This window comes from Vulpes lagopus, chromosome 20 (assembly GCF_018345385.1).
Source record: "Vulpes lagopus strain Blue_001 chromosome 20, ASM1834538v1, whole genome shotgun sequence".
NCBI classification, from domain to species: Eukaryota; Metazoa; Chordata; class Mammalia; order Carnivora; family Canidae; genus Vulpes; species Vulpes lagopus.
The window spans coordinates 2677678-2699072 of NC_054843.1; the positions used below are offsets into that span (position 1 = coordinate 2677678).

General features: G+C 65.8%; 1 protein-coding gene across 4 annotated transcripts; it reads left to right on the forward strand.

The window, feature by feature from the left end:
* Positions 1-1376: 1376 nt before the first annotated feature.
* CBS (cystathionine beta-synthase) lies at positions 1377-20314 on the forward strand. Of its 4 annotated transcripts, XM_041735143.1 has the most exons (17): positions 1377-1487; positions 3951-4152; positions 6660-6766; positions 8342-8476; positions 8672-8751; positions 8842-8976; positions 9230-9299; positions 10587-10678; positions 11419-11544; positions 12097-12181; positions 13118-13223; positions 14253-14330; positions 14423-14557; positions 14983-15091; positions 17522-17606; positions 19183-19357; positions 20008-20314. In XM_041735143.1, exons 1-16 carry the CDS (start codon positions 1448-1450, stop codon positions 19338-19340), a joined length of 1743 nt encoding a protein of 580 aa, XP_041591077.1. In that variant the 5' UTR covers positions 1377-1447; the 3' UTR covers positions 19341-19357; positions 20008-20314. The 4 variants fall into 4 exon arrangements, with proteins under 4 accessions (XP_041591077.1, XP_041591076.1, XP_041591079.1 ...); XM_041735142.1 differs by lacking the exon at positions 20008-20314 and having other exon boundaries at positions 19183-19979; XM_041735145.1 differs by lacking the exons at positions 1377-1487; positions 20008-20314 and adding an exon at positions 1548-1696 and having other exon boundaries at positions 19183-19979.
* Positions 20315-21395: the final 1081 nt, after the last annotated feature.

A 21395-nucleotide genomic window follows, 5' to 3' on the forward strand; every position in this document is an offset into this window, starting at 1 on the left:
CAGGGGTTGGAGAGGAGGCTGGGTGCCCCAGGGCGCGCCCGGGGTGATGGCGAGGCCTGTGCAACACGGGTTTCTTCTGGCCAAGTCCCTTGCGCCCCGGGGCCTTCCCAGGGCTGGGGGAGCGAGGCCGGGCTGCGCAGACGCGGGGGGGGGCGGGGGGCTCCCAAGGGCCGCACCTGCACGGCAGGGACCGGGCCGGCGCCTGCTGGTGCCCCTGACCCCAGGCCGCGGGGACCCGGGCGGGATCAGCCTCGGGCCTCGCGAGCCCTTCGCTCCGGGGCGCGGGCTGTGAGCTCGGCAGCTCCCGCACAGCAAGGGCTCGGGCACTCGGCCCAGGAAACAGGATCGGGACGCGGGGACGGAGCGGGCCTGGGGGGCGCAGGGGCGGGGCGGGGCGGGGCCCCGGGAACGGGGGAGACAGACGGGGGGGGGAGGGGACACGGGCTCCGGGCGGCGGAGGCGTCAAAGGGGAGTGGGAGCCGGGTCGGGTGTCGGCGGTTGGGCAGGGGGGCGGGGGTGAGGGCGGGGGAGAGGGGGCGGGGCCCGGGCCCGGGGCCAGGGAGTGGGGGGGGAGGGGCGAGTGGGGAGGGGGGGCGGGGAGGGGCGGGTCCCGGGCTGTGAAGGGGGGTGGGGGGCGGGGGCAGGCCTGGGATCGCGGCCCGGCTGCGGGGCAGGGAGTTGGGCGGGGGGTTGGGGGAGGGGGCGGGTCCCGGGCTGTGAAGGGGGGTGGAGGGGTGGGGGGGTGAGGTGCGGAGGGGGCGGGTCCCGGGCTGTGAAGGGGGGTGGAGGGGTGGGGGGGTGAGGTGCGGAGGGGGCGGGTCCCGGGCTGTGAAGGGGGGTGGGGGGGAGGGTGGGAGAGTGGGGAGGGGGCGGGTCCCGGGCTGTGAAGGGGGGTGGGGGGGCGGGGGGGTGAGGTGCGGAGGGGGCGGGTCCCGGGCTGTGAAGGGGGGTGGGGGGGCGGGTGGGAGAGTGGGGAGGGGTGCGGGGAGGGGGCGGGTCCGGGACTGCGGCCGAGCTGCGGGGGTGGGGTGGGTGGGGGAGGGGCGGGTCCCGGGCTGTGAAGGGGGTGGGGTGGGGGGAGGGGTGCGGGGCGGGGGCGGGTCTCGGACTGCGGCCGGGCTGTAGGGGCGGGAGTTGGCGGGGTGGGGGCGGGGAGGGGTGCGGGGCGGGGGGCGGGTCCTGGGCCGTGAAGGGGGTGGGGGAGGGGAGGGGTGCGGAGGGGCGGGCCCGGGACCGCGGCCGGGGGGCGGGGCGGGAGCTCGGCCCTCGGGATTGGCCGCCCGCCCCGCCCCGCCCCGCCCCGCCCCGCCCCGCCCTCCCCGGGGCCAATCGGCTGCGCGCTCGGCCCCCGGCCCCCGGCCCCCGGCCCCCGGCCCCCGGCCCCCGGCCCCCGGCTCCCGGCTCGCGCTCGCGCTCGGGTCCCCGCCGTCGGCCGCAGCCCCCCCGGATGCGCCCAGCCCGGCCCGCGGGCCCCCGTCTCCGTCCAGGTGAGTCCAGGTCTGCGCCCCGCCCGGACCCTCCCGCTCCCGCGCGGACGGCGGCGGCCCAGGGGCTGCACCCACGTGGCCGGGCCGAGGAGCGCGCGGGCGGGGCGGGAGCCGGTGCGCGACCATTGATTTTTCATCGCATTTTGGACGGGAAACGGCTGTTTCGCAAATTGCTCTTTTCGCCGTTTGTGGGGGGAGTAAGTATTGAGGTAGGTGCGGGGCGGCACGTGAGCTCCCCTTGGGGGAGGGGCGCGGGGCGGGGGAGGAGACCGAGGCGAGGCGGCGGCCGACCGGGCCTGGGGAGCGACACTTAGCTTCCCAAGGACCCCGGACTGCCCCGGGCGCTCTCCAAAGCCCCGTAGGGCCTCACTTATTTTTTTAAGATCTTATTTACTCAGACACAGAGAGAGAGAGAGAGAGAGAGAGAGAGAGAGAGGCAGAGACCCAGGCAGGGGAGAAGCAGGCTCCATGCAGGGCCCGACGTGGGACTCGATCCCAGGACCCTGGGGTCAGCCCTGGGCCGAAAGCAGGCCCTAAACCGCTGGGCCACCCCGGCTGCCCGGAACCTCACGTTTTAAGAGAGATTTACCACCATCTGCACTCTCGCCCGTGACCCCACCGGGCGGACTGGTACGTGTCTGCAGAGTACAGGCTGCCCTGGGGTCTCGCGGTTAAGGTGGGGCGGGAGCCAGCCCAGGTGGCGCCAGGTGAGCCCGCCTCCCCGGGACGCACGGGCTCGGCCGCTGGGGAGTCTGGCCCGCAGCCAGCGTCCGGCCCAGTGCTTTTGGGGGCCGCGGAGACCCCATCGGCTTCCATCTGGGTCCACAGTGGCTCCTCACCTGGACCCGGGCTGCGCCGAGCAAGTCTCCAGAAAGGAGGCACAGGGCCGCGTCTGCGAGTGACCTGGCCCGCCCAGGGGCCTCTGATGGAGACTGAGGGACCCCTGCGCCCCGGGACTCCTGCAGGACGGGAGAGTCCCCTGCCCTTGGCCTGCTCCGGCGCCCCACCGAGGACAGGCACTGTTCCGCTTAGGACTTTTCAAAAGATTGGAGGAGGTTGTCCTTGAGTGGCTTGGGGGGTGATCTGCACCCCCATAAAAGAAGTCTGTGCACCCGGGGCTAAGCTGGGAGGCTGGTTTCTTTCTTTGTTTCTTTTTTTTTTCTTGGCTGGTTTCTTTTTGATCGCCCCCAGTCCCGGGGGCCTGGAGACTGTCCAAGGGGCGTGACTTGCAAAGGGTGGCAAGGCTCCCGGAGTGCAGGTCTGGCAGGGGCGATGTGGGGAGCCCCTGGGCCGGCTGCATCAGGCGGTGATGGGAACCACACCCAGCCTGGCCCTATGGCTCCAGAGGAGGAAGGGAGCAGGCTAGGGAGGGTTGCAAGAGCCTGGATTTGCATCTCCAGGAGAGGACCCCCCACCATCTCACAGCAGAGCTGCCTTAGGAAGTTCTTGGGGAGCAGAGGAGGTGCAGGGCTGGGATCTGGGGTCCCTTCTGCTTCTCAGAGGAGCCGTGGGGCTGTGCTCAGCGACCACCCTGAGCCACATCCTCTGCCCTGAGCTTCTGGACGGGACTCTTCCAAACCCACAGGATTCCAGAGCCTTTTTTTTTTTTATGTTTCTTAGAGTGGTTTTAGTTATAGGAAAAATGGAGAGGCCGGGACGGAGGGTTCGTGGGTAGATGCCTGCCTCCTGACGCAGTTTTCCCGCGTAGCCTCTTGCATTAGTAGGCACCCGTGTGACAGTTAGTGCACAGGACTCCTCGCTGATGTCCAAGCTCACTGACACTGCCTTAGTCTCCCCGAGCCCCTCCTCTCTCCCGGATGGCATGCGGGACATACCTCATCTGCGCAGCTGTCCCGTCCCCTCACACAGCTGGCACTACGGGGTTTCAGTGATCCGTCTGCGCTTAGTGGGGCTCCGGCCTCCTGGTCAGTGTGGGGAAACAGAAGTAGGAGGCAGAGGAGGGGCTGAGCTCAATCCCACGGTCTGCAAAGATGGGGGTGGCACCTGCTGGTTGTCACCCCAAAGAAGCCAGGCAGGGCTGCAGCCCAGTGGGGCCTCGCCAGGAGTGAGCTCGCCCCGTCCCTCCTTCCCTCCTTCCCTCCTTCCCTCCCTCCTGCCCATCCATACATCTGCCTGCTCTTATGTCTTCTTGTCTCATCTATTTGAAGGTTGTGTGCGATTTTTAAATTTCTGATAGTGTGTGATATCCTCTTTATCATTCTATTTTTTTAATGAATTTTTTTTAAAAGAAAAAAGATTTTATTTATTTATTCATCAGACACAGAGAGAGGCAGAGACACAGGCAAGGGAGAAGCAGGCTCCATGCAGGGAGCCCGACGTGGGACTCGATCCCGGGACCCTGAGATGAATAAATGATCTCTTGTGAATAAATAAAATCTTTTATTAAAAATAATAAAAAACAACAGCCTGAACCAACTCAGTCTCTCCCTCTCCCTCTGCCAGGTCCCAGCATGCCTTCCGAGACACCCCAAGCAGAAGCGGGGGCTGCAGGGTGCCCCCACCTTTCAGGGGCACCCCTGGAGAAGGGGCCCCCGGCAGATAAAGAAGCCAAGGAGCGCCTCTGGATCCGTCCCGACACCCCCAGCAGGTGCTCCTGGAAGCTGGGCAGGCCCCTCGCGGAGTCTCCGCATCACCACACTGCCTTGTAAGTGCCGGTCGGTCAGTGACCTTTTCTTGCTTTGTCTATTGTCCTGAAGAGAGGAGGTTGTCACCTGGCCATGTAGACCTGAGGTTGGTCCCCCCTTGTAATTGCTCGGGGTGGGGGTGAGCTGGGACGGGGTTGGGGTGGGGGTGGGGGCACCTTCTAGATGAGCGACCAAGGCTCAGAGAGGCCAAGGCTGGTTTTCGCTCTAGCCCGGCACCGAGACCAGTGCCCGGCAAGAGTCGACGCTGGGTAACTAAACGGATGTGCCCCAGTCACAGGCTTTGAGGCACCCACCGAGGGGACTTTCTAGCCCAGCCCCACAGGCCGTAGGCTCCCGTTGGAGGTGAGCACGCAGCTGCAGCAATTAGGGACGCAGCCCGCGCGCCTCCCCTTAAGCCTGAGCAGTGAACACTTCTCTGATCACGAGATATTTGTCGGCAGTGGGCTCTCTTCGTGGTTGAACTGGGACTGTTGCATAAAGAACTTTGAAGCCCTCTTTTAAGTATTTTTAAGATTTTATTAATGGAAAAAAAGATTTTATTTATGAGACACACAAGGAGGCAGAGACACAGGCTGAGGGAGAAGCAGGCTCCCTGCGGAGAGGGCGGGATCTGGGGCCTCAGGCGTCCCTCTCCTGCATATTTAGATGTTTGCAGTCATCTGTGCCCTGTTCTAAGTGTAGGAGATCTGTCTGTGGGAAAGGAATAAAAAAAGACTAAAATCTCTGACCCCTGATAAAACTTGAGTGCTTACTACGTCCTTAGGATAATCTTCCAGAAGTGAACAAATAAGTCAAGGTGTTTGATTTTTACTGTGTAGACACTGCTGTACCCACGCTCGGCAGTGAGGGGTGGTGGGGAGGCGCGGGCCCCAGCGGGGCCCACGGATGGAGATGGAGATGGAAACTTCCCCAAGCCTGGAAGCTGCAAACATCCAACCATCTCCGAGCTGGGAGCTGCGGAGGCTCAGCTGGGGATGAGCGGTGGGCAGAGGCTGGGGAGGCTGGGGTGGCTCCTGGGGCGGGGGCGCAGGGCCGCAGGGAGAGACCCGGCTTCCTGAGGGGTCCTGAGTCCTGAGTCGGAAGGCCTGGGGTGGGAGGGAGGCCCCCCGACTGGGTGCAAAACACCTGCGCCTCACCTGCGGGCCTAATTAACCCCCCTGCAAAGCCGGCGGGGTGGGGAGAGAGCCCGTGGTGCTCGGGGCTCCTCATGGTGAGGCCGCAGGTGTGATGGGTCTGGGTGGGCGGTCGGGGGAGGTTCTAGATGGTTCCCAGGTGGAATGGCTGAGAAGGAGGACCAGGGTGGGCGCAGCAGGAGGGGAAGGCCAGACGCTGTGGGGCTGCCCCCCCCCCGGGGGCTTCCTGTGCCTTCCCTGGTCGGTTTGATCCCCGGCTCCTGCCCTGGTTATGTCAGGCAGGCGCTCAGGGGGTTTCCGGCGCCCGAGGCCCGGTCCGGAGTTGGGAGGCCCACGTCCTCCTGCCTGGAGCGGGTGGGCCTCCCCGGCTGGGGCAGGACGATTCAGCCCCCGAGAGGATGCAGCTGGAGTCACTGAATCAGGGCCCGGCCTCCCTCGGGGCTGAGGTCATCCGTGAAGTGCTCCCTGCTGTCCCGGCCTCTGCCTGGCCGGGTGTCCCTCCTGTTGGGAGGCCGCAGTTGGAGGCTGGACTCCACCTTGTGGGCGTGGAGGCCTGTTCGGCCCCGGGGGTGGAATGCTGCCTCCTAAGCGCCTCCCGGACCCCCGGGGATCCAGGCCCTGGGGCTGGGCGTGGGGCCAGGAATGCAGGGTGGACGGGTGCCCAGTGCCTTGGGCTCCCTGCAGCCTGAGAACCATGGCCCGTCCCGTAGTTTAGAGGGTGTAGGCAGCGATTGCATTTCTGGAACCTTCAGTCAGAGGTGCGTATTCCCAGGCGAATGTTCGGTGAGCACATCCTTGGCGCGGACAGGAGGAGGGTGTGGGATTGGCATCCGTCCCGGAGCGGGAGGACAGGGGAGAGGTGGAGGGGCCCCTTCAGGAAGTGCATGTAGCGTGGTTTGCACACCGCCAGCTGGGTTGTGCACACCCGTCAGCAGGTGGAAGAGCGGGGAGAGGAAGCCGGTCACCTGAATGTGAAGGGGGACAGCTGGCCGGCGGATGGGAGCTGGGAGGGGGCTGGGGGAGGACCCCGGGGGGAGAAGGGAGGAGGACTCAGGGGTCGGCTTGAGAGAGGGAACTGAGTGAAGGTTCCCGGGAAAGACCACCGAGCGCACGGACCAGGGCCCGTTGAAGTCAGTGCTGTTACGGCCTCTTTCTTCCTTGGAAATAACGTAACACAAGCAGTTGCAGAAATCCTATGGGGGGGTCCTGTGTGCACACCCGTGTGTGAGTGTGCCCTGACCTCTCACCCCGCCTGTAGGTCTGTGTCATCACCCAGATCCCAGTGAAGCCAGGTCTTCGATTTGCTTCTTGACTTACTTGACACAGCGTGCTGGACTGCCAGGCCTGACTCATCACGGATGACTCTGTTCTAGGGCGAAATCCCCCAAAATCTTGCCGGATATCCTGAAGAAAATTGGGGACACCCCCATGGTGCGAATCAACAAGATTGGCAAGAAGTTTGGCCTGAAGTGCGAGCTTCGTGAGTACCTGGCCCGGTGGGTGGGCCCGGGGACGTGGGGATGCCCACCCCCCCCCGCCGGGGACCTTCGTGGTTGGGGTGGGGGGCGCAGAGGGGCCGGGAACCCACCAGCTCACGGATGTCCAGGCTGTTTCCAGGAAGACGGGGCGGGCGGTGGGGGGAGAGCCCAGCAGGGGACGTGCAGGGTGACTGAGCCGGCCACTCCGGTCCAGGCTGAATGTGGGCCAGCGGGGAAGGCGGGACGGAAGCAGGAAGGAGCCCATCTGAGGAGGGGGCAATGTGACAGGGGGCCCGGGCACCAGCGGGGCGGGAAGGGCTGGTCTCCGTTCCGCTGGCTTTACAGGGCTAGACGGTCCCTCTGTGTATCCCGAGGCGGTGGGCACGTGGGGAGCGTGTGTGGCCTGGTCCTCGGCAAGCAGGGGACCACCCGCGAGTGTTAGGGGTCGTGGGGAAGGGGTTTCTGTGCAGGAATGGGGGGCATGGCTTCACCATCACGGCTCCCGGGCTTGCATTGCGTAGCAGCGCCGTCGCACGGCGGGCAGCAGGTGGAGGGGACCAGGCCTGGTGCCCTCGGGCAGCTTGACCCCCAAGGGGACAGAGGCAACAGGGCCTCAAGAGCCCCCATGGGGTGGGGCTGGAGGAGGGCCTGAGGCCGCGATGGCTGGCTGAGCTGGGGGTGCCACTGGGGGCACCCCTGGGGGCACCGGCCCACTCCCTGGCCTTGCATCAGCGCCAGCCCCCAGGGCCCAGCCGGGTGGCTGTGCTGGTGGCGAGGTCAGCGAGTCTCCCCGACAGTCCCTCCGAGCGCGGCTCAGGCCAGTCTCGGGGCCCAGCAGGAGCAGCAGCACCATCACCACCGCGTCCACGCGTGGGGCCTGGAGGGACCCCAGCGCAGGCTGCCGATTCCCAGGGGCGCCGAGCCTGGCTCTTGGGGCCGAGGTCTGCGGGAGGAAACCAAACCGGGAGGGACCAGAGGGAGGTGCCTGTGCCCCTCCCCGCAGGCCGGCCGGGTCCTCCGGCCGCGGCTGGTGCCATGTCCGCACCCCGATGCAAGCACGACATGTTTTTAAGAGCTGGGAGGAAGAGTGGAGGCCCTGGCCCAGGACTGCCGGGAGATGGCTGGGGAGCCCCGTGGCCCGGGCGAGGGGCTCCTCCCGTGAGGGTGACAGCGACGGGAGGCAGGCCTGGGGGTTTGCAGCCCCCGGTGGGAGGGCGCGGGGCCGGGACCCAGGGGCCGCCGGCTGCATGTCCAACTGCTCTCTGTGGGGACCATGCGACCCCACGGGGGGGCTCGTTCTGGCCCGTCCACCCAGCAGGGGTCCTCGGCATTTTTCTCTCTGACGCTTCTTGTTGCCACTGGGCGACGGCAGGTGCACGGGCAGGTGGGAGGTTCCCAGGGTGCCAGCACCCTCCGCCAGGCGCAGGCGGGACCGCAGGGGCTGGTTTACAGAACCAGCCAAGACCATGTGTGTCCCCACGTCCTGGCTCCGTCAGAATGTGGGGGGTGGGGTCAGGGATCACTTAGAGGGCCGGGGGGCCGGCCGCCTCCTGTTGTGATTCATCCTTGGCTCGCAGTGGCCAAGTGTGAGTTCTTCAACGCGGGCGGGAGCGTGAAGGACCGCATCAGCCTGCGCATGATCGAGGACGCCGAGCGGGCGGGGACTCTGAAGCCCGGGGACACCATCATTGAGCCGACGTCCGGGAATACCGGTGGGTGCTGGGACAGCCCGCAGTGGGGGCGTCCCCTGGCCTGCGGTGACTGCTGCCGCGTGCAGGCCTCTGTGGCCGGGCCCTTCCCTCCAGTTTGCTCAGCCCTTCTTGCACCTGTCCCAGGGGGAGGGAGGGTGGGTGGGTAGGGGCCCCGGGGTGGCGCCATGGCCCCCCTGACCCCGTGCCCGCCCCCAGGGATCGGGCTGGCCCTGGCTGCCGCCGTGAAGGGCTACCGCTGCGTCATCGTGATGCCGGAGAAGATGAGCATGGAGAAGGTGGGGGCAGGGTCACCTCCCGGGGCCGCCCCTGCGCGCCAGGCCTGGGGGGCGGGGGGTGGGGACACAGGCCTCACCGATGCCCTGCAGGTGGATGTGCTGCGGGCCCTGGGGGCCGAGATCGTGAGGACGCCCACCAACGCCCGGTTTGACTCCCCCGAGTCGCACGTGGGGGTGGCGTGGAGGCTGCACAACGAGATCCCCAATTCCCACATCCTGGACCAGGTGAGGTCGGGGTCTGGGGGCCCCTGTGCACTCAGGGTGGGGACCTGTGCGGGGGGCTCTGGGGACCTGCTGGGGTTGGGGACGCCACACGGGCGGCGGGAGTGGGCTAGTTGAGGAAGCGCCCTCGGGGGGGCTGGATTGAACGTTCCACGTGCTCCCGAGCCGCCGGGGTGCCCTGTGGCTCGCCCCAGGCTGTGCACCTGGTGCCCCGTGGCCGCTGCCGCGTGTCTGACCTCGCCGCCTGTCCCCGCAGTACCGCAACGCCAGCAACCCGCTGGCTCACTACGACGCCACCGCCGAGGAGATCCTGCAGCAGTGTGACGGTGCGCGCCTGTGCTCCACGCGCCTGTGCTCCACGCGCCTCTCCCTGCTTGCCTGGGGCACACGAGTCACCACGCTGTCCCTGGCCAACTCCTGCTCGGCCCTCAAAACCCAGCCCCGCTGTCCCTCCCTGTGACAAGCTCTCCAGAGCAGTTCCCTCGAGAGGCTTCCTGCCTCCACTGTGCTTTCTGGGCCCTCACCCTGGCGTCTCCTGGGACACCTCCTTACCCTGTTTCTGTGTCCGGGCCGCGGGGCTCCACGCGGTTTTCGGGCCCCCGACATCAGTGTGGAATTCAGCGCTCGAGCTTTCTCCTCCCCGAAGGCGGGGGAGGCTCCTTGGAGCCTCTGCGCACGTTGGGAGCCCAGGCCTGTGGGGGCGTGGTGGTCTCCCCAGACTTGAGCGGGGCGCTGCCGGGCGGTTGCTCCCTGGCCTCCGCCTGGAATCCGGTGCTGCCGCGGGCGTCCGTGGCGAGGTCTGGGCCTGTGCTCGCCCAGGCTTCCCGTGGGCGAATCTGCGCGTTTGGCCAAAGCGCCTCGGCGCGGGTGGGGACTTGTCTGCGGGCGCCCGCACCAGCCCCTCGGCAGCGTGGGAGGCGGGCCGCCGCCTGTCTCCTCTGTGACTCCCTTCCCTCGGCCACGTCCGTGACCGTGACCGGCCTCCCCGTCCCCTGCAGCCCCTGCAGGTGGCACGTCCTGGCTGGGCCTCCGGGTGGCACTTGGGGACTCAGGCCAGATTGGGATCTCAGTGGCCGTGTGTCGCTCAGCAAAGGCTGGAACCAAGCCCCCCTGGGTCATGAGCACTTTTTAAAAAGCTCTGGCCCCCAAATGAAGGGCTGTGGGAACGTGACAATGGTTTCTCCGGGGGCGGGGGCACCTGGGGGCTCCGTCGGAGGTCAGCCTTCCCCGCGGGTCATGACCCCGGGGTCCTGGGATCGAGTCCTGAATCCTCGAGCTCCCTGCTCAGTGGGGATCCTGCTCCTCCCTCCTCGCCTCTCTCCTCCACTTACGTTCTCTCTCTAATAAATAAAATCTTTTTTTTTAAGATTTTATTTATTTTTGAGAGACCCAGAGAGAGGCAGACACACAGGTAGAGGGAGAAGCAGGCTCCTTGCGGGGAGCCCAACGCAGGACCCCGGAGTCATGCTCTGAGCCGAGGGCAGATGCTCAACCCCTGAGCCCCCCAGGCGTTCCTAATAAATCTTAAAAAAAAAACAAAAAACCACGGAGTGTGGTGGGGCAGCTGGGTTAGGGCCTGAGGACGTTCTCCCTGATGCGGTTTCTCCCATCAGGGAAGCTGGACATGCTGGTGGCTTCGGCGGGCACAGGTGGCACCATCACGGGCGTCGCCAGGAAACTGAAGGAGAAATGCCCGGGGTGCAAAGTAAGTGACCCGGGGCTGCGGCAGGCGGTAGAGGCTCGTGGGGCCCTGCCTGTGTGCATCTCCCCACGGGGGCCTGGGCTGGGGAGGGGGCAGGGGGTTGTCATCAGACACCGTCCTAGACACAGGCGGTAAGCAGGGTCAGGACGGGGACCTTCAGCTCCAGGGCAGAGGCTCTGGCGCCCGACGCCCAGAAGCCTGACGACAACGCCCTGCCCCCCACTTGGCTCAGATCCCTGCGGGGAGGCGGCCCATGACCAAGGTGCCCTCATGTCCCCGGGGGGGTGGTGGTGGTGGCTTCTGAGGGTTGTTCCAGAGCTCGTTGCTTGTAGGTTCAGGTGCCGCACGTGCCCCAGCCGGGAGGGCATGTGGGCTTGGGGCTGAGTGTGGACCTGGGGAGGGGGTTGTACAGACGTGCAGCTGGTGGCCCTGAGCACCCTCTGTCCCCCACGGCCTTCCTGGGGTGCCCTGCTCACCAGCGTCTCCCCTGCGAGGCTGCTCCCCCGCCCCACCTGTCCGTCCCTCTGAGTGCCCCGGGGTGACATTTGTCTTGGCCTGGTTTCCTGGGTTTCCAGTTTTGCCTGAGGCCTGAGCCTACACCCCAGGGGCAGGTCTGTATCAGGTGCTTGCTAGGGTGGGACTGCCACTCCCCACCCCCACCCCCACCCCACCCCACCCCCGAAGGCCAGGCGTGGCCACATGAGACTTTTGCCAGCTGGGCCCTCGTGCTGCCCACCCTGCAGATCATTGGGGTGGATCCCGAGGGCTCCATCCTAGCAGAGCCCGAGGAGCTGAACCAGTCGGAGCAGACCACGTACGAGGTGGAGGGGATTGGCTACGACTTCATCCCCACGGTGCTGGACCGGACGGTGGGTAGAGCCAGGGCGCTTCCCCTGCAAGGGGGTCCGAGCCTCTGCCCCCGTGCCCCCTTGAACCTGCTTTCCTAGGGGAGGGAGCACGGAAAAGCGAGCACTGCACCCGCAGGTGGGCGGAGCGTGGCCTTGGGGGGCGAGGCTAGGTGACAGGCCGCCCCGTCCCAGGCGTCCCAGGCGTGTGCTGTGGACGCAGACGAAGCCGGTGCACAATCAGGGCCCTGCGCAGGAGCTTAGGGCAGGTGAGCCAGGTGGACCAGGAGGACCCCAGGCACGCTCTTTTTCGGGAGCCTGGAGGGCGCTTCTGCCTGGGGGACGCTGGCCTGCAGCGGGGCTGGAGCAGAGCTCTGGCTGCCAGAGGGAGAACATATGGGACGTGGGAGAGGGAGAAAGTTCTAGGTGTTCACGCACGAGAATCCCATCCCACATGCGGGGCCGGGCTACGTCTGTGGAGGGTCACGGCCTCCTGGACCCAGGGCGTCCAAGAGGCTGCACCCCCACACCAGTGCACGAGCCCCTCTAGAGCCTCGGGCGTGGGTCCTGCCACAGGTGGTGGACAAGTGGTTCAAGAGCAACGACGAGGAGGCCTTCGCCTTCGCCCGCATGCTGATCGCGCAGGAGGGTCTGCTGTGCGGTGAGCGCAGGGCGGGCGCCGGGCTGGCGGCTGGGGTGCGGGGGACGGACGGGCGCTGTGTGAACGGCACCCTCGTCCTGAGGCTGCGGGACGGCGGCCGTGCTCCTCTGGGGCCGTGTGCCCACCTGCCCTCGGGAGGCCGCGGATGCCCACGGGCGGGGCGGGAGGGCCACGGAGCAGGTGTCCTTCCAGAAGGTGGCCGGAGCTCTGGGTCCTAGGAGGGTCTGTGTGCTTGGCTTTCTGTGTTGAACAGCCTTGCTGAGGACGGGGTGTGGCCCACGGACCGGGAAGGGAAGGGGCGTGCGAGCTGAGGGGCCGGGGGGCCTAGGCGACCCCCAGTAGTGTCCCGGGAAGACCGTGCTCCCGGCACAGTAGGCGTCGGGGCCCGGGTGTGCGCTGGGCACCTGCCTCCCGCCTGGTCTGGCCTTCCCTGGCCTGGCCCAGCCGAGGGACGTGTCCTGGCGGTGCTGTCGGCGGGGCGGGCTGTCTGGGGGCGAGGCCAGAGCTCTCAGGACCAGCACTGATCTCACAGGGGGAGCTCGCCATTGACTGGGGTGGCCACTGGGACAGGGTGCCGGGTCGCCCCGGGGAGGCTGGAGGGTGCCCGCTGCCCGGGCCTCGGGAGACACGTGACGGGACAGCTCTGCTCGCCAGCTGTTTCCTGCCACCGCCCCCAAGGCTGCCTGCCTGAGCTGCAGGACCTGCGACGGCGCACGCGCTCCGTGCAAAGCTCCTGGGGGAGCGGGTGGTCTGACCGCCCGCGTGGTGTGAGCTCAGGGCCAGAGGCACGCGGGGGCGCTGAGCAGTGGGGCCTCCCCAGAGGCAGCCCCTGTGGGTGGCCCCCCAGGATCCCTCCAGAGCTCGTCCGGGCACGTTCGCATGTGCACACACGCTACCCCGCGGGGGCGTCTGACCCCGACCCGCTCCACTCCGCAGGTGGCAGCGCCGGCAGTGCCGTGTCGGTGGCCGTGAAGGCTGCCCAGGAGCTGCAGGAGGGCCAGCGCTGCGTGGTGATCCTGCCCGACTCTGTGCGCAACTACATGTAAGGGCACTGCCCCCCACCCCCCGCCGCCTCTGCTCCCCCCTCCTGGCCCGGGGGTCCCCCTGCAGGTCCCATCCCCATCTTGGGGCCTGGGACGCCCTTCGAGGCCAGCGTGCCCCACAGAGGGGCTCTTGCCCCCATGGCTCTGCACACCTCGGGGCCGAGCGCTTCAGCGGGGGGAGGAGGAGGAGGATGAAGGCCCCCCCCCCCGTTTCTCCCCATAGCTCGGTCCCCCTGTGGCTGGGGTGGGACGGCCCCTGGCTCTGCCCCGGCATGTGTGACCAGTGGCCTCCGAGGCCCCTTCAGGCTGATGGTGCCGAGCACCTGTGCGCTTCGTGTCCCAGGCCTGACGACCACGGGTCCAGCTGCAGCAGGTCCCCGGGGCGCAGGGACCTAGAGACCCCCATCTCGCCCCCCGAACCTTCACCACCTCCTCCATAGTGTGGGAGCCGTGGGTACGCGTGCCCAGGGCACGCAGCTGCCCCTTGTGACCATGCTGAGCTGGTTCTCCAGAGGCGGGTTCACGTCTGGGGTCCTGCGGCCAGACGGCCCTGAGCCGGGCTGCCCACGAACGCCTGACGCCCCGCGAGCGTGGCCGGCCTCTGTGTGGGTGTGCGCGGGTGTGAGGGGTGGGGCGGGCCCGAGCGAGGGTGTGGGTGAGCCCCGGGGATGGCTGTACGGGGTCAGAGCGTGTCTTCTCACCCCTCGTCCCCAGGTCACGCGCCTGGTCGGGCGGGTCCCAGGTGGGTGCCAGGGCAGGGCCTGAATCCTTCGTCCCCGGCAGGTCGCACTCCCTCGTGCCTGCCCCGAGTGATGGGCGAGTGTTGGGAGGGGCCCTGCTGGCTCGGGTCCGGGGACAGGAGCCCCGGTGCCCTGTGCTCCTCGGACACAGACCCCGGGGACTCCCAAGTCCGCCCCCCAGGCCTCAGGGTGTCTGCTGAGGGGCGCTGCGCCTCCTCTGGGAACCCCCGTGTCCCCCTCACGCAGGCAGACCCTGCGTCCCACCTGGTGACTTCCCGACACCCGCAGGTCCAAGTTCCTGAGTGACAAGTGGATGCTTCAGAAGGGCTTCCTGAAGGAGGAGGACTTCACGGTGACCAAGCCGTGGTGAGGCCGCCTCCCGAGGTCCCCCCGTGGCCACAGGACATGCGCTCCTGGCCCCCCACGCCCCAGGTCACAGCCGCCCTGCTCCCCCCCAGGTGGTGGCACCTCCAAGTTCAGGAGCTGAGCCTGTCGGCGCCGCTGACAGTGCTGCCCACGGTCACCTGCGAGCACGCCATCGAGATCCTGCGCGAGAAGGGCTTCGACCAGGTGCCCGTGGTGGATGAGTCAGGGTCAGTGTCGCCCCGCCCCCCCCCCCCCCCCCCGGGCTGTGCCTGGAGCCTCGGATGCTGGGGGGCAGGGGGCTGGTCATGTGCACAGCCGGGCCCTGCTGCCCCCCACCCCCCGTGGCCTCAGCGTGCACACGGGGCAGGCGCAGGGGACACACGGGGCAGGCGCAGGGGACACGGCCAGCCCTGGAAGGCCGCGCAGATGACCGCGTGCCCGGGCTCCCCACACAATCCAACTGTAGCCCCAAAGCCCGTGTCCCAGGACGCTGCCGGGTGGTTGCCCTCGACACTGGTCAGAGGGGAGGCCCCCAGGGGGCCCCCCGGTTTGCAGTGCAGATCTGAGCCCGAGGGCGACCGTGGGCTTATTCTGCCCTGGGCGGGGAAGTGCCCGCGCTGACCCCTGGCCCCCACCCCACCCCCGCCCCCAGGATGATTCTGGGGATGGTGACTCTGGGGAACATGCTGTCGTCCCTGCGCGCCGGGAAGGTCCAGCCGTCAGACCAAGTGCAGAAAGTCCTCTACAAGCAGTTCAAGCAGGTACGGGCGCCGCTGCCTGGAGGCAGGTGCGGCTCGGGTGGGAGCCCCAGCCAGGCCACGGGGCAGGGCGTGGGCACCCCCAGGTCTGGCAGCGTGCGGCTGGGGGTCTGCAGCAGGCCCAGAGGCCATCTCTTCGGCCGAGCCGGCATCTGGGGGCAACCGTGCCCCACGCGGGGCCCCAGCCTTTCCTGGTTGCACTCCTGGAGAATCCCTGGCAAGCCCCGGATCCAATGAGAACTAGAATGTTCCGGGAGATGGGCTGGGGCCGGTGGAGCCCTGGGCAGGCGGGCAGGGCAGGCTGCTCCCAGTCCCCTCATCCCCCCATCCCCCTGCATTGCCCACTGCTCCCCATCCCCCACCGCTTCCCATCCCCCACCGCTTCCCATTCCCTCATCCCCCTGCCCCACCACCACCCACTGCTCCGCGCCCCCCATCCCACTCACTCCCATCCCTGTCCCCCACTGCACCCTGTTCTGCGCTCCCTGGCCCTCCCGCCTCGCCCCTCCTGCTGGCCTCTGCTCAGTCGTCCCTCCTCGCGGCCTCCCTGAGCCCCTGGTCACCCCCCAGAGCACCCAGCACATGGGAGAGCTCTGAGAGGCCGCCTGGCCCCCAGGTCCCCTCGCACACACGTGGCTGTCTGGCCCTGCGCCCTGCCAAGCACAGGCTTTTGGGTTCCTTCCCTCCCGTGTATGGAGGTGACTGCCACGCCGTGAGCGTGTTCCCCACGGTCACCCAGAGGCGTCCTCCATCCCTCGCAGACCCCCAGCACGCCGAGGCCGTGCACGTCCCTGCCCCTGCAGGTGCCCTGTGCTCTCCGGACTCGCGCGTACGCACGTGTGCAGCTCCTTGCCCACAGCGCCCTGTCCTGCCCGCCCCCTGCCATGTCTCGGGTCTTCTGGGGTTGACTGGGCGCCCGGCCGCTCCCCCGGGACTGGCTACACCCAGCCGTGCCTCCCACCAACCTCGCCGACAGGGGAGCCTCTGCTCCAACGGTGCTTTGGGTTTCAGGCCGACAGAGCCTGAGGGCTGGAGGCAGAGCTGGGGGGCGCCCCCCGACGCCCGCGTCCCTCCGACGCCCGCGTCCCTTTTGTTCCTTTCAGGGCCCCCAGGTGTCCGTGTCCCTTGCTGAGCTGCCGGGCAGGGCTGGCGGGGGCGACACACCGAGGGGCTGCTGCGGGTGGAGCCGGGGTCTCCGGGCCGCAGCGTAAAGCCAGTGGGACCTGCCTCCTGGACTCCCCAGAGCTCCCCTATGGCCAGGGCAGCTGGGCAGGGCGCCGGCGGGCTGTGGTGTGGCCACTGGGCTTAGGAGATCACTTGGGGTTGGTGCAGCCCCCGGGCCCCTCCCTGGGAGCGGGCGGCAGTGGAGGCCGTGGGGACGGAGGACCGTCCAGGTCCCTCAAGGGGACTGCCGGGTGCCATGGTTAACTGCAAGTGACACCCATCTAAGCCCCTGGGCACCTTGTGGGGTGACGGGGTCGCTGGAGGACCCCACACAGAGCCCCGGGCCGCGAGCCTTCCCCCAGGCGTCCACCGACCCCGCCTTGTGGACCCCGCCTCTCCCTCTGGGCCGTTGGAGGCTGGAAAGAGCCTTCCACTGGAATTACAGCCTCAGATGAGCTCGCCGAGAGGCCGCCTTGGGTGGCCGCACACCCCGTGGCCCGGGGCGGAAGGGTCTGTCCATCGGGAGTGCTAGAAGGCCTTTGAGGGGGCCCGGTCCCCGGAGCGGCCTTCTCGGGCTGATTGCTAAGAGAACGTGCAGACGAAGACGGGCATCCAGGCCTCTCGCTGAGAGCAAACAGCTTCCCCCTGGACACGAGGACCCTGTGACCAGCCAGGTCCCAGGAGGCTGGGCCGAGAAACCCCATTTCAGGTCTTTCCTGTGGTGTGAGCGTGTGGGGGGCGCCGACCTGGACCTGGGCGCTGGGTCAGCTGGTGGTAAACCAGGGCCCGAGCGGGGTGATGGGCCAGGTGGTGGCCCCTGCTCCCCCCACCATGGGGACTGGGGTCTCCATCCGTGGCTGGTCTTCCCGGCCCCCGGTTTAGCCCCGGATCTCCTGTCCATCCTGTAGCCCCAAATTCCTTTCCCATCTCATTGGGAACATGCTTCCTGTGGGGCGGCACATGGGCCACTCCAGGGAGCCCCAAAGTGACTGTTTTCTTTCTTCCCATAAGTTCCCATGATGGGCCTTGAGCGGATGGTGCGGGGCGAGTCCCCACCTTCTCCCCTTCTCTGTATGGTTCCCCCCGAGGCTGGGTCGGTGCTCGTTCGTGGTGCCGGCGGCAAAGCGCAGTAGAGTCGTCGTGTTCTCCGGGCCGTTCCTGTGTTTGCTCCGTTGCCGGAGGGCCCGGGGGCAGCGGCCCTCAGGCTCCGGCCAGCTCGAGGCCTGGCTGGGCGGCCCCGGTGAGCGCTGACCTCCGCTTCCCTTCCAGATCCACCCGACGGACCCACTGGGCAAGCTCTCGCACATCCTGGAGATGGACCACTTCGCCCTGGTGGTCCATGAGCAGATCCAGTGTGAGTGGGGCCTGCCGCGGGCGGGGCGGGGGGCTGGTGGGGGGCACCGACTGCCACGGCCTGGGCCCGTGCTTCCGTGCGCCTTCCTGCCGCGAGCTCCCTCGAAGGGCATCTGGGGGTCGGTGGGGCCGACCTTCACCCCCGGCAGCCTGGGCCCTGCCTGGGTGCCCACTGCCGGGGAGGCACAGGGCCTTCGCAGCACCATGCAACGGCCACTTCCAGGCTGCGCCTCGCGTCCCCGCAGGCCAGGGGCTGCCGCTCCAGTTCTGGGGAGGGTAAGGGCTGGTCTTGGGCCTGGGCTGCCTCCCCCGTCCTTGGCTCCACCGCGCAGGGCCTGGTCGTGTCGGGCTTGGTGGGGGGGCCTGCAGGTATGTACCCCCTCCCCCAGAGTGGGCTCTGCATCAGCATCGCAGCCTCCGCGGGCAAAGGAGGGTGTCCAGGCTTGAGTGGGAGGCTCGCCCTCCTGGTCTCACACTCGTATTCGAGTATCTAGGGAACCAAAAAGGTAGGGGTTCCAGGTTGAGGGTCCACGAGTGACATTTCCTTGGACCGAGCCCACGTGGCAGCACTTTCCAACAGCTGCTTCCAGCTGTGTTGGCAGAGCAAGGGCTCGGCCCAGAGGCCCGAGGCCGCATCCTTGACGGCGCTTGCATGCCCTGGTGCTGGGCGACCCTCCGGGAGGGGCTGCAGGGCCGCTGACTCCTGCGGGCTGCGTGTGGCCGGTCTCGGGGGCCCCGTGCCAGCCCCCAACCCTGCGTGGCCGCTGCCCCGAGAGGCGTGAGGGCCGGCCGCAGACAGGTGCTGGGGAGAGATGGGACCTGGGCCTCTGCAGCCGCTCCTCATAGGGAAGGAGGCTATGAGGACTGGGCCGGCAGGTCCCAAGAGCTTAGGCCCCAAGAAGGGCCGATGTTGGGGTTTGTGCCCAAAGGCAGGGGATGGTCTCTTACTCGGGGAGGACCAGCCTTTTCCTTCTGTTCAGGCCTTCGACTGGTTAGGGGAGGCTCAGCAGGCCGGGGAGGGCCATCGGCTCTACTCTGTGTCCCCGATGCAGTATCGGGTCTGGCCCAGAGACGCCCAGAGTAACTTCTGCCCAAATATCTGAGCACCCTGTGACTCAGTCAAGCGGACACATCAAACTAACCGTCCCCCAACCCTCTGCCGTCAGCACACCGGCCGCCCAGGGCTGGCGCTCCTTCCAGGCCCGAGAACAGCATGGGCTTCACGTCGGGCCGGAGCCGGGAGCCGGTGGAGTTCATGGGTGTGGGCAGGGTGGGAGCCTCACGCCACAACGCGAGTGTCAGACACCAAGGGGGACGCGCAGATGGAGCGAGACGGAGCGGGAGCCGGGGCGGGGAGGCCAGGGCCCCGCTCTCTGCAGCTTCGCCCCGATGGCTCGTGTCAGAAGACGGCGTTTGGTGTCGGGTCTGCTTGGGAGCCGCCGGGCTCCGGCACCCAGGCACCTGCGGGCTCGGGCGGGCTCAGGAGCTCTGCCTCCCGAGGGCCTGGGTGTGGGCGTGGCTGCCTCCCCCCGACTCGCGTGGAGGGGCCTTAGACAGACCGCCTTGTTCCTCCTCAGGCCATGGCAGTGAGAAATCCAGTAAGAGGCAGACGGTGTTCAGGGTCGTCACTGCCATCGACTTGCTGAACTTCGTGGCTGCCCGGGAGCGGGAGCAGAAGACCAAGTCAGGAAGCGGGCCGGAGCCCAGACCTGCCTCGGCCACGGTCCAGCTCTGACGGCCCCCACGCCGCCGGTGGGCTCCGTTCTCCTTTGCTCTTGTAGACACTGAACCAACCAACATGTGATTTTTAACCGCCTGACGCTGGGGTTGCTCTAACGTGATGGGTGCGAGGAGCAGGTGTAGGGTGCTTAGCCCGGGACCCGCATAAGTGCTAGCTTCCCCCCTAGTGACACCTGACTACCTAAATGAGTCTGTTTATGGTTTATTGGAGCGCATGGGCTTTTCTTTAACTTTCTTCTAAAACATTTCAATGAGAAAATCTGAGTTTCAACGAGAAGTCAGCCAGGTGGATAAGGCCACGCAATCACCGGGGTGGGAGTGGGAGGGTAAAAGCAGAAGAAGGTGCCTTTTCTGGAAAAGAATCCAGACTGGGGAGCAGCAGGAAGGTGGCTAGGGAGGTGGGGTCCGTGTGTCTGCTGGGGCCTGGGGCGGTCAGAGCGACTGGAGTGTTGGGGCTTTGTGATTGGGGTGAAATTTTCATACCTTTAAATGAACAGTTTAAAGATGTTACGGTCTCGGTGCCGTGTAGCCAGGTCCTCTCCCCTCCCCCCCCTCCTGGCAGTGCCCATCTGCTTTTTGTCTCTGTGGGTTTACTGGTTTGGGATACGTCATATAAACGAATCACGCAATCTGACCTTTTGCGTCTGGCTTACTTCGTTCAGCGCAATGTTCCTGAAGTTGACCCGCGCTGTAGCAAGGCTCCGTACCTCGTTCCTTTTCGTGGCTGCGTAATGGTCCGCTGTGTGGATGGACGTTTTGTTGGTCCCTTCATCTAGGACATCAGCTGCCAGGAACTGGGCTGCCGTGAACGAGCATTTGTTTGAAGATCTGTTTTGAATTCTTTGGGTTCTATCCCCGAGGCTGAAGTGCTGGGTCATGTGATTCCAGGTTGACGACCCACCAGACTGTTCCCCGGTGGCCGCGCCCCCTTACGTCCCCCCAGCCATACACAAAGTTCCAGTTTCTCCACATCTTGTCCACGTTTGTCATTTCTCTAGTTTTGGGGGGTTTGTTTGCTTTATAACTGATGGTGTGTGGTATCTCATTGTGGTTTTCACTTGCACTTCCCTCGTGACTACTGATGCTGAGCACCTTTTTGGTCATATGGAGAAATGCCTATCCATGTTCTTTGCCCATTTTTAAGTTGTGTTATCTTTTATTGCCCAGTTGTAGGAGATCTTTATGTATTCTAGATACTAGACCCTTACCAGGTATGAGATTTGCAAGTATTTTCTCCCCTCCTGTGGGGTAACGTTTCCAGTTCTTAATGATGACTTTTTTTTTTCTTTTTAATGATCACTTTTAAGTGCACATTTTAAACTTTGAAGTTCAATTTTATTTTTTTCTTTTGTTATACCCTTGGTATTATAATTATGAACCCATTATCAAATCCAAGGTCATGAAATTTTACCTGTTTTCTGCTCAGACCTATATAGTTTTATCTGTTATACTTGATTCATTCACCCATTTTGAGTTAGTTTTTATACATGTGTGAGGTAGGGATCCAACCTCATTTTTCTGTAAATGGAGGTCTATCTGTTGAGGAGTGTGTGTGTGTGTCCCCACACTGAGTGGTCTCCGCACTCTTGGTGAAAATCGACTCTGAATTCTACTCATTGGTCAAGAGATCTGTCCTTGGCCCATAACACTGTTTTGAGGACTAGAGCTTTGTAGTAAGTTTTGCAATCAGGAACTGCGTGCGAGCCCTCCAGCTTTGTTCATTTTCAGTATTATTTTGGGAATCATGATGTACCTTGGTGTATTTTTCTTCACGTGTCTTGTGCTCAGAATTCTTTGAGCTTCTTGGATCCCACAACTTGAAATAGTTCCAGAACCTGACCAGACTGAAAGACAGTTTTGCAGGTTGAGGGTCCTTCCAGCACCCAAGCACAATGCATGAGGGAAGACGCTCACAGGGAACATCCTTGTGACATCTCAGATCACTAGGGACAGGATCCAGAAGCAGCTTCCAGAGGTGGGTGGGGACAGGGGAAAGTCTTGGGAATGAGAAAAGCCATCTGACTTGATCTCTAGCTTGTGGAGGCTGGAA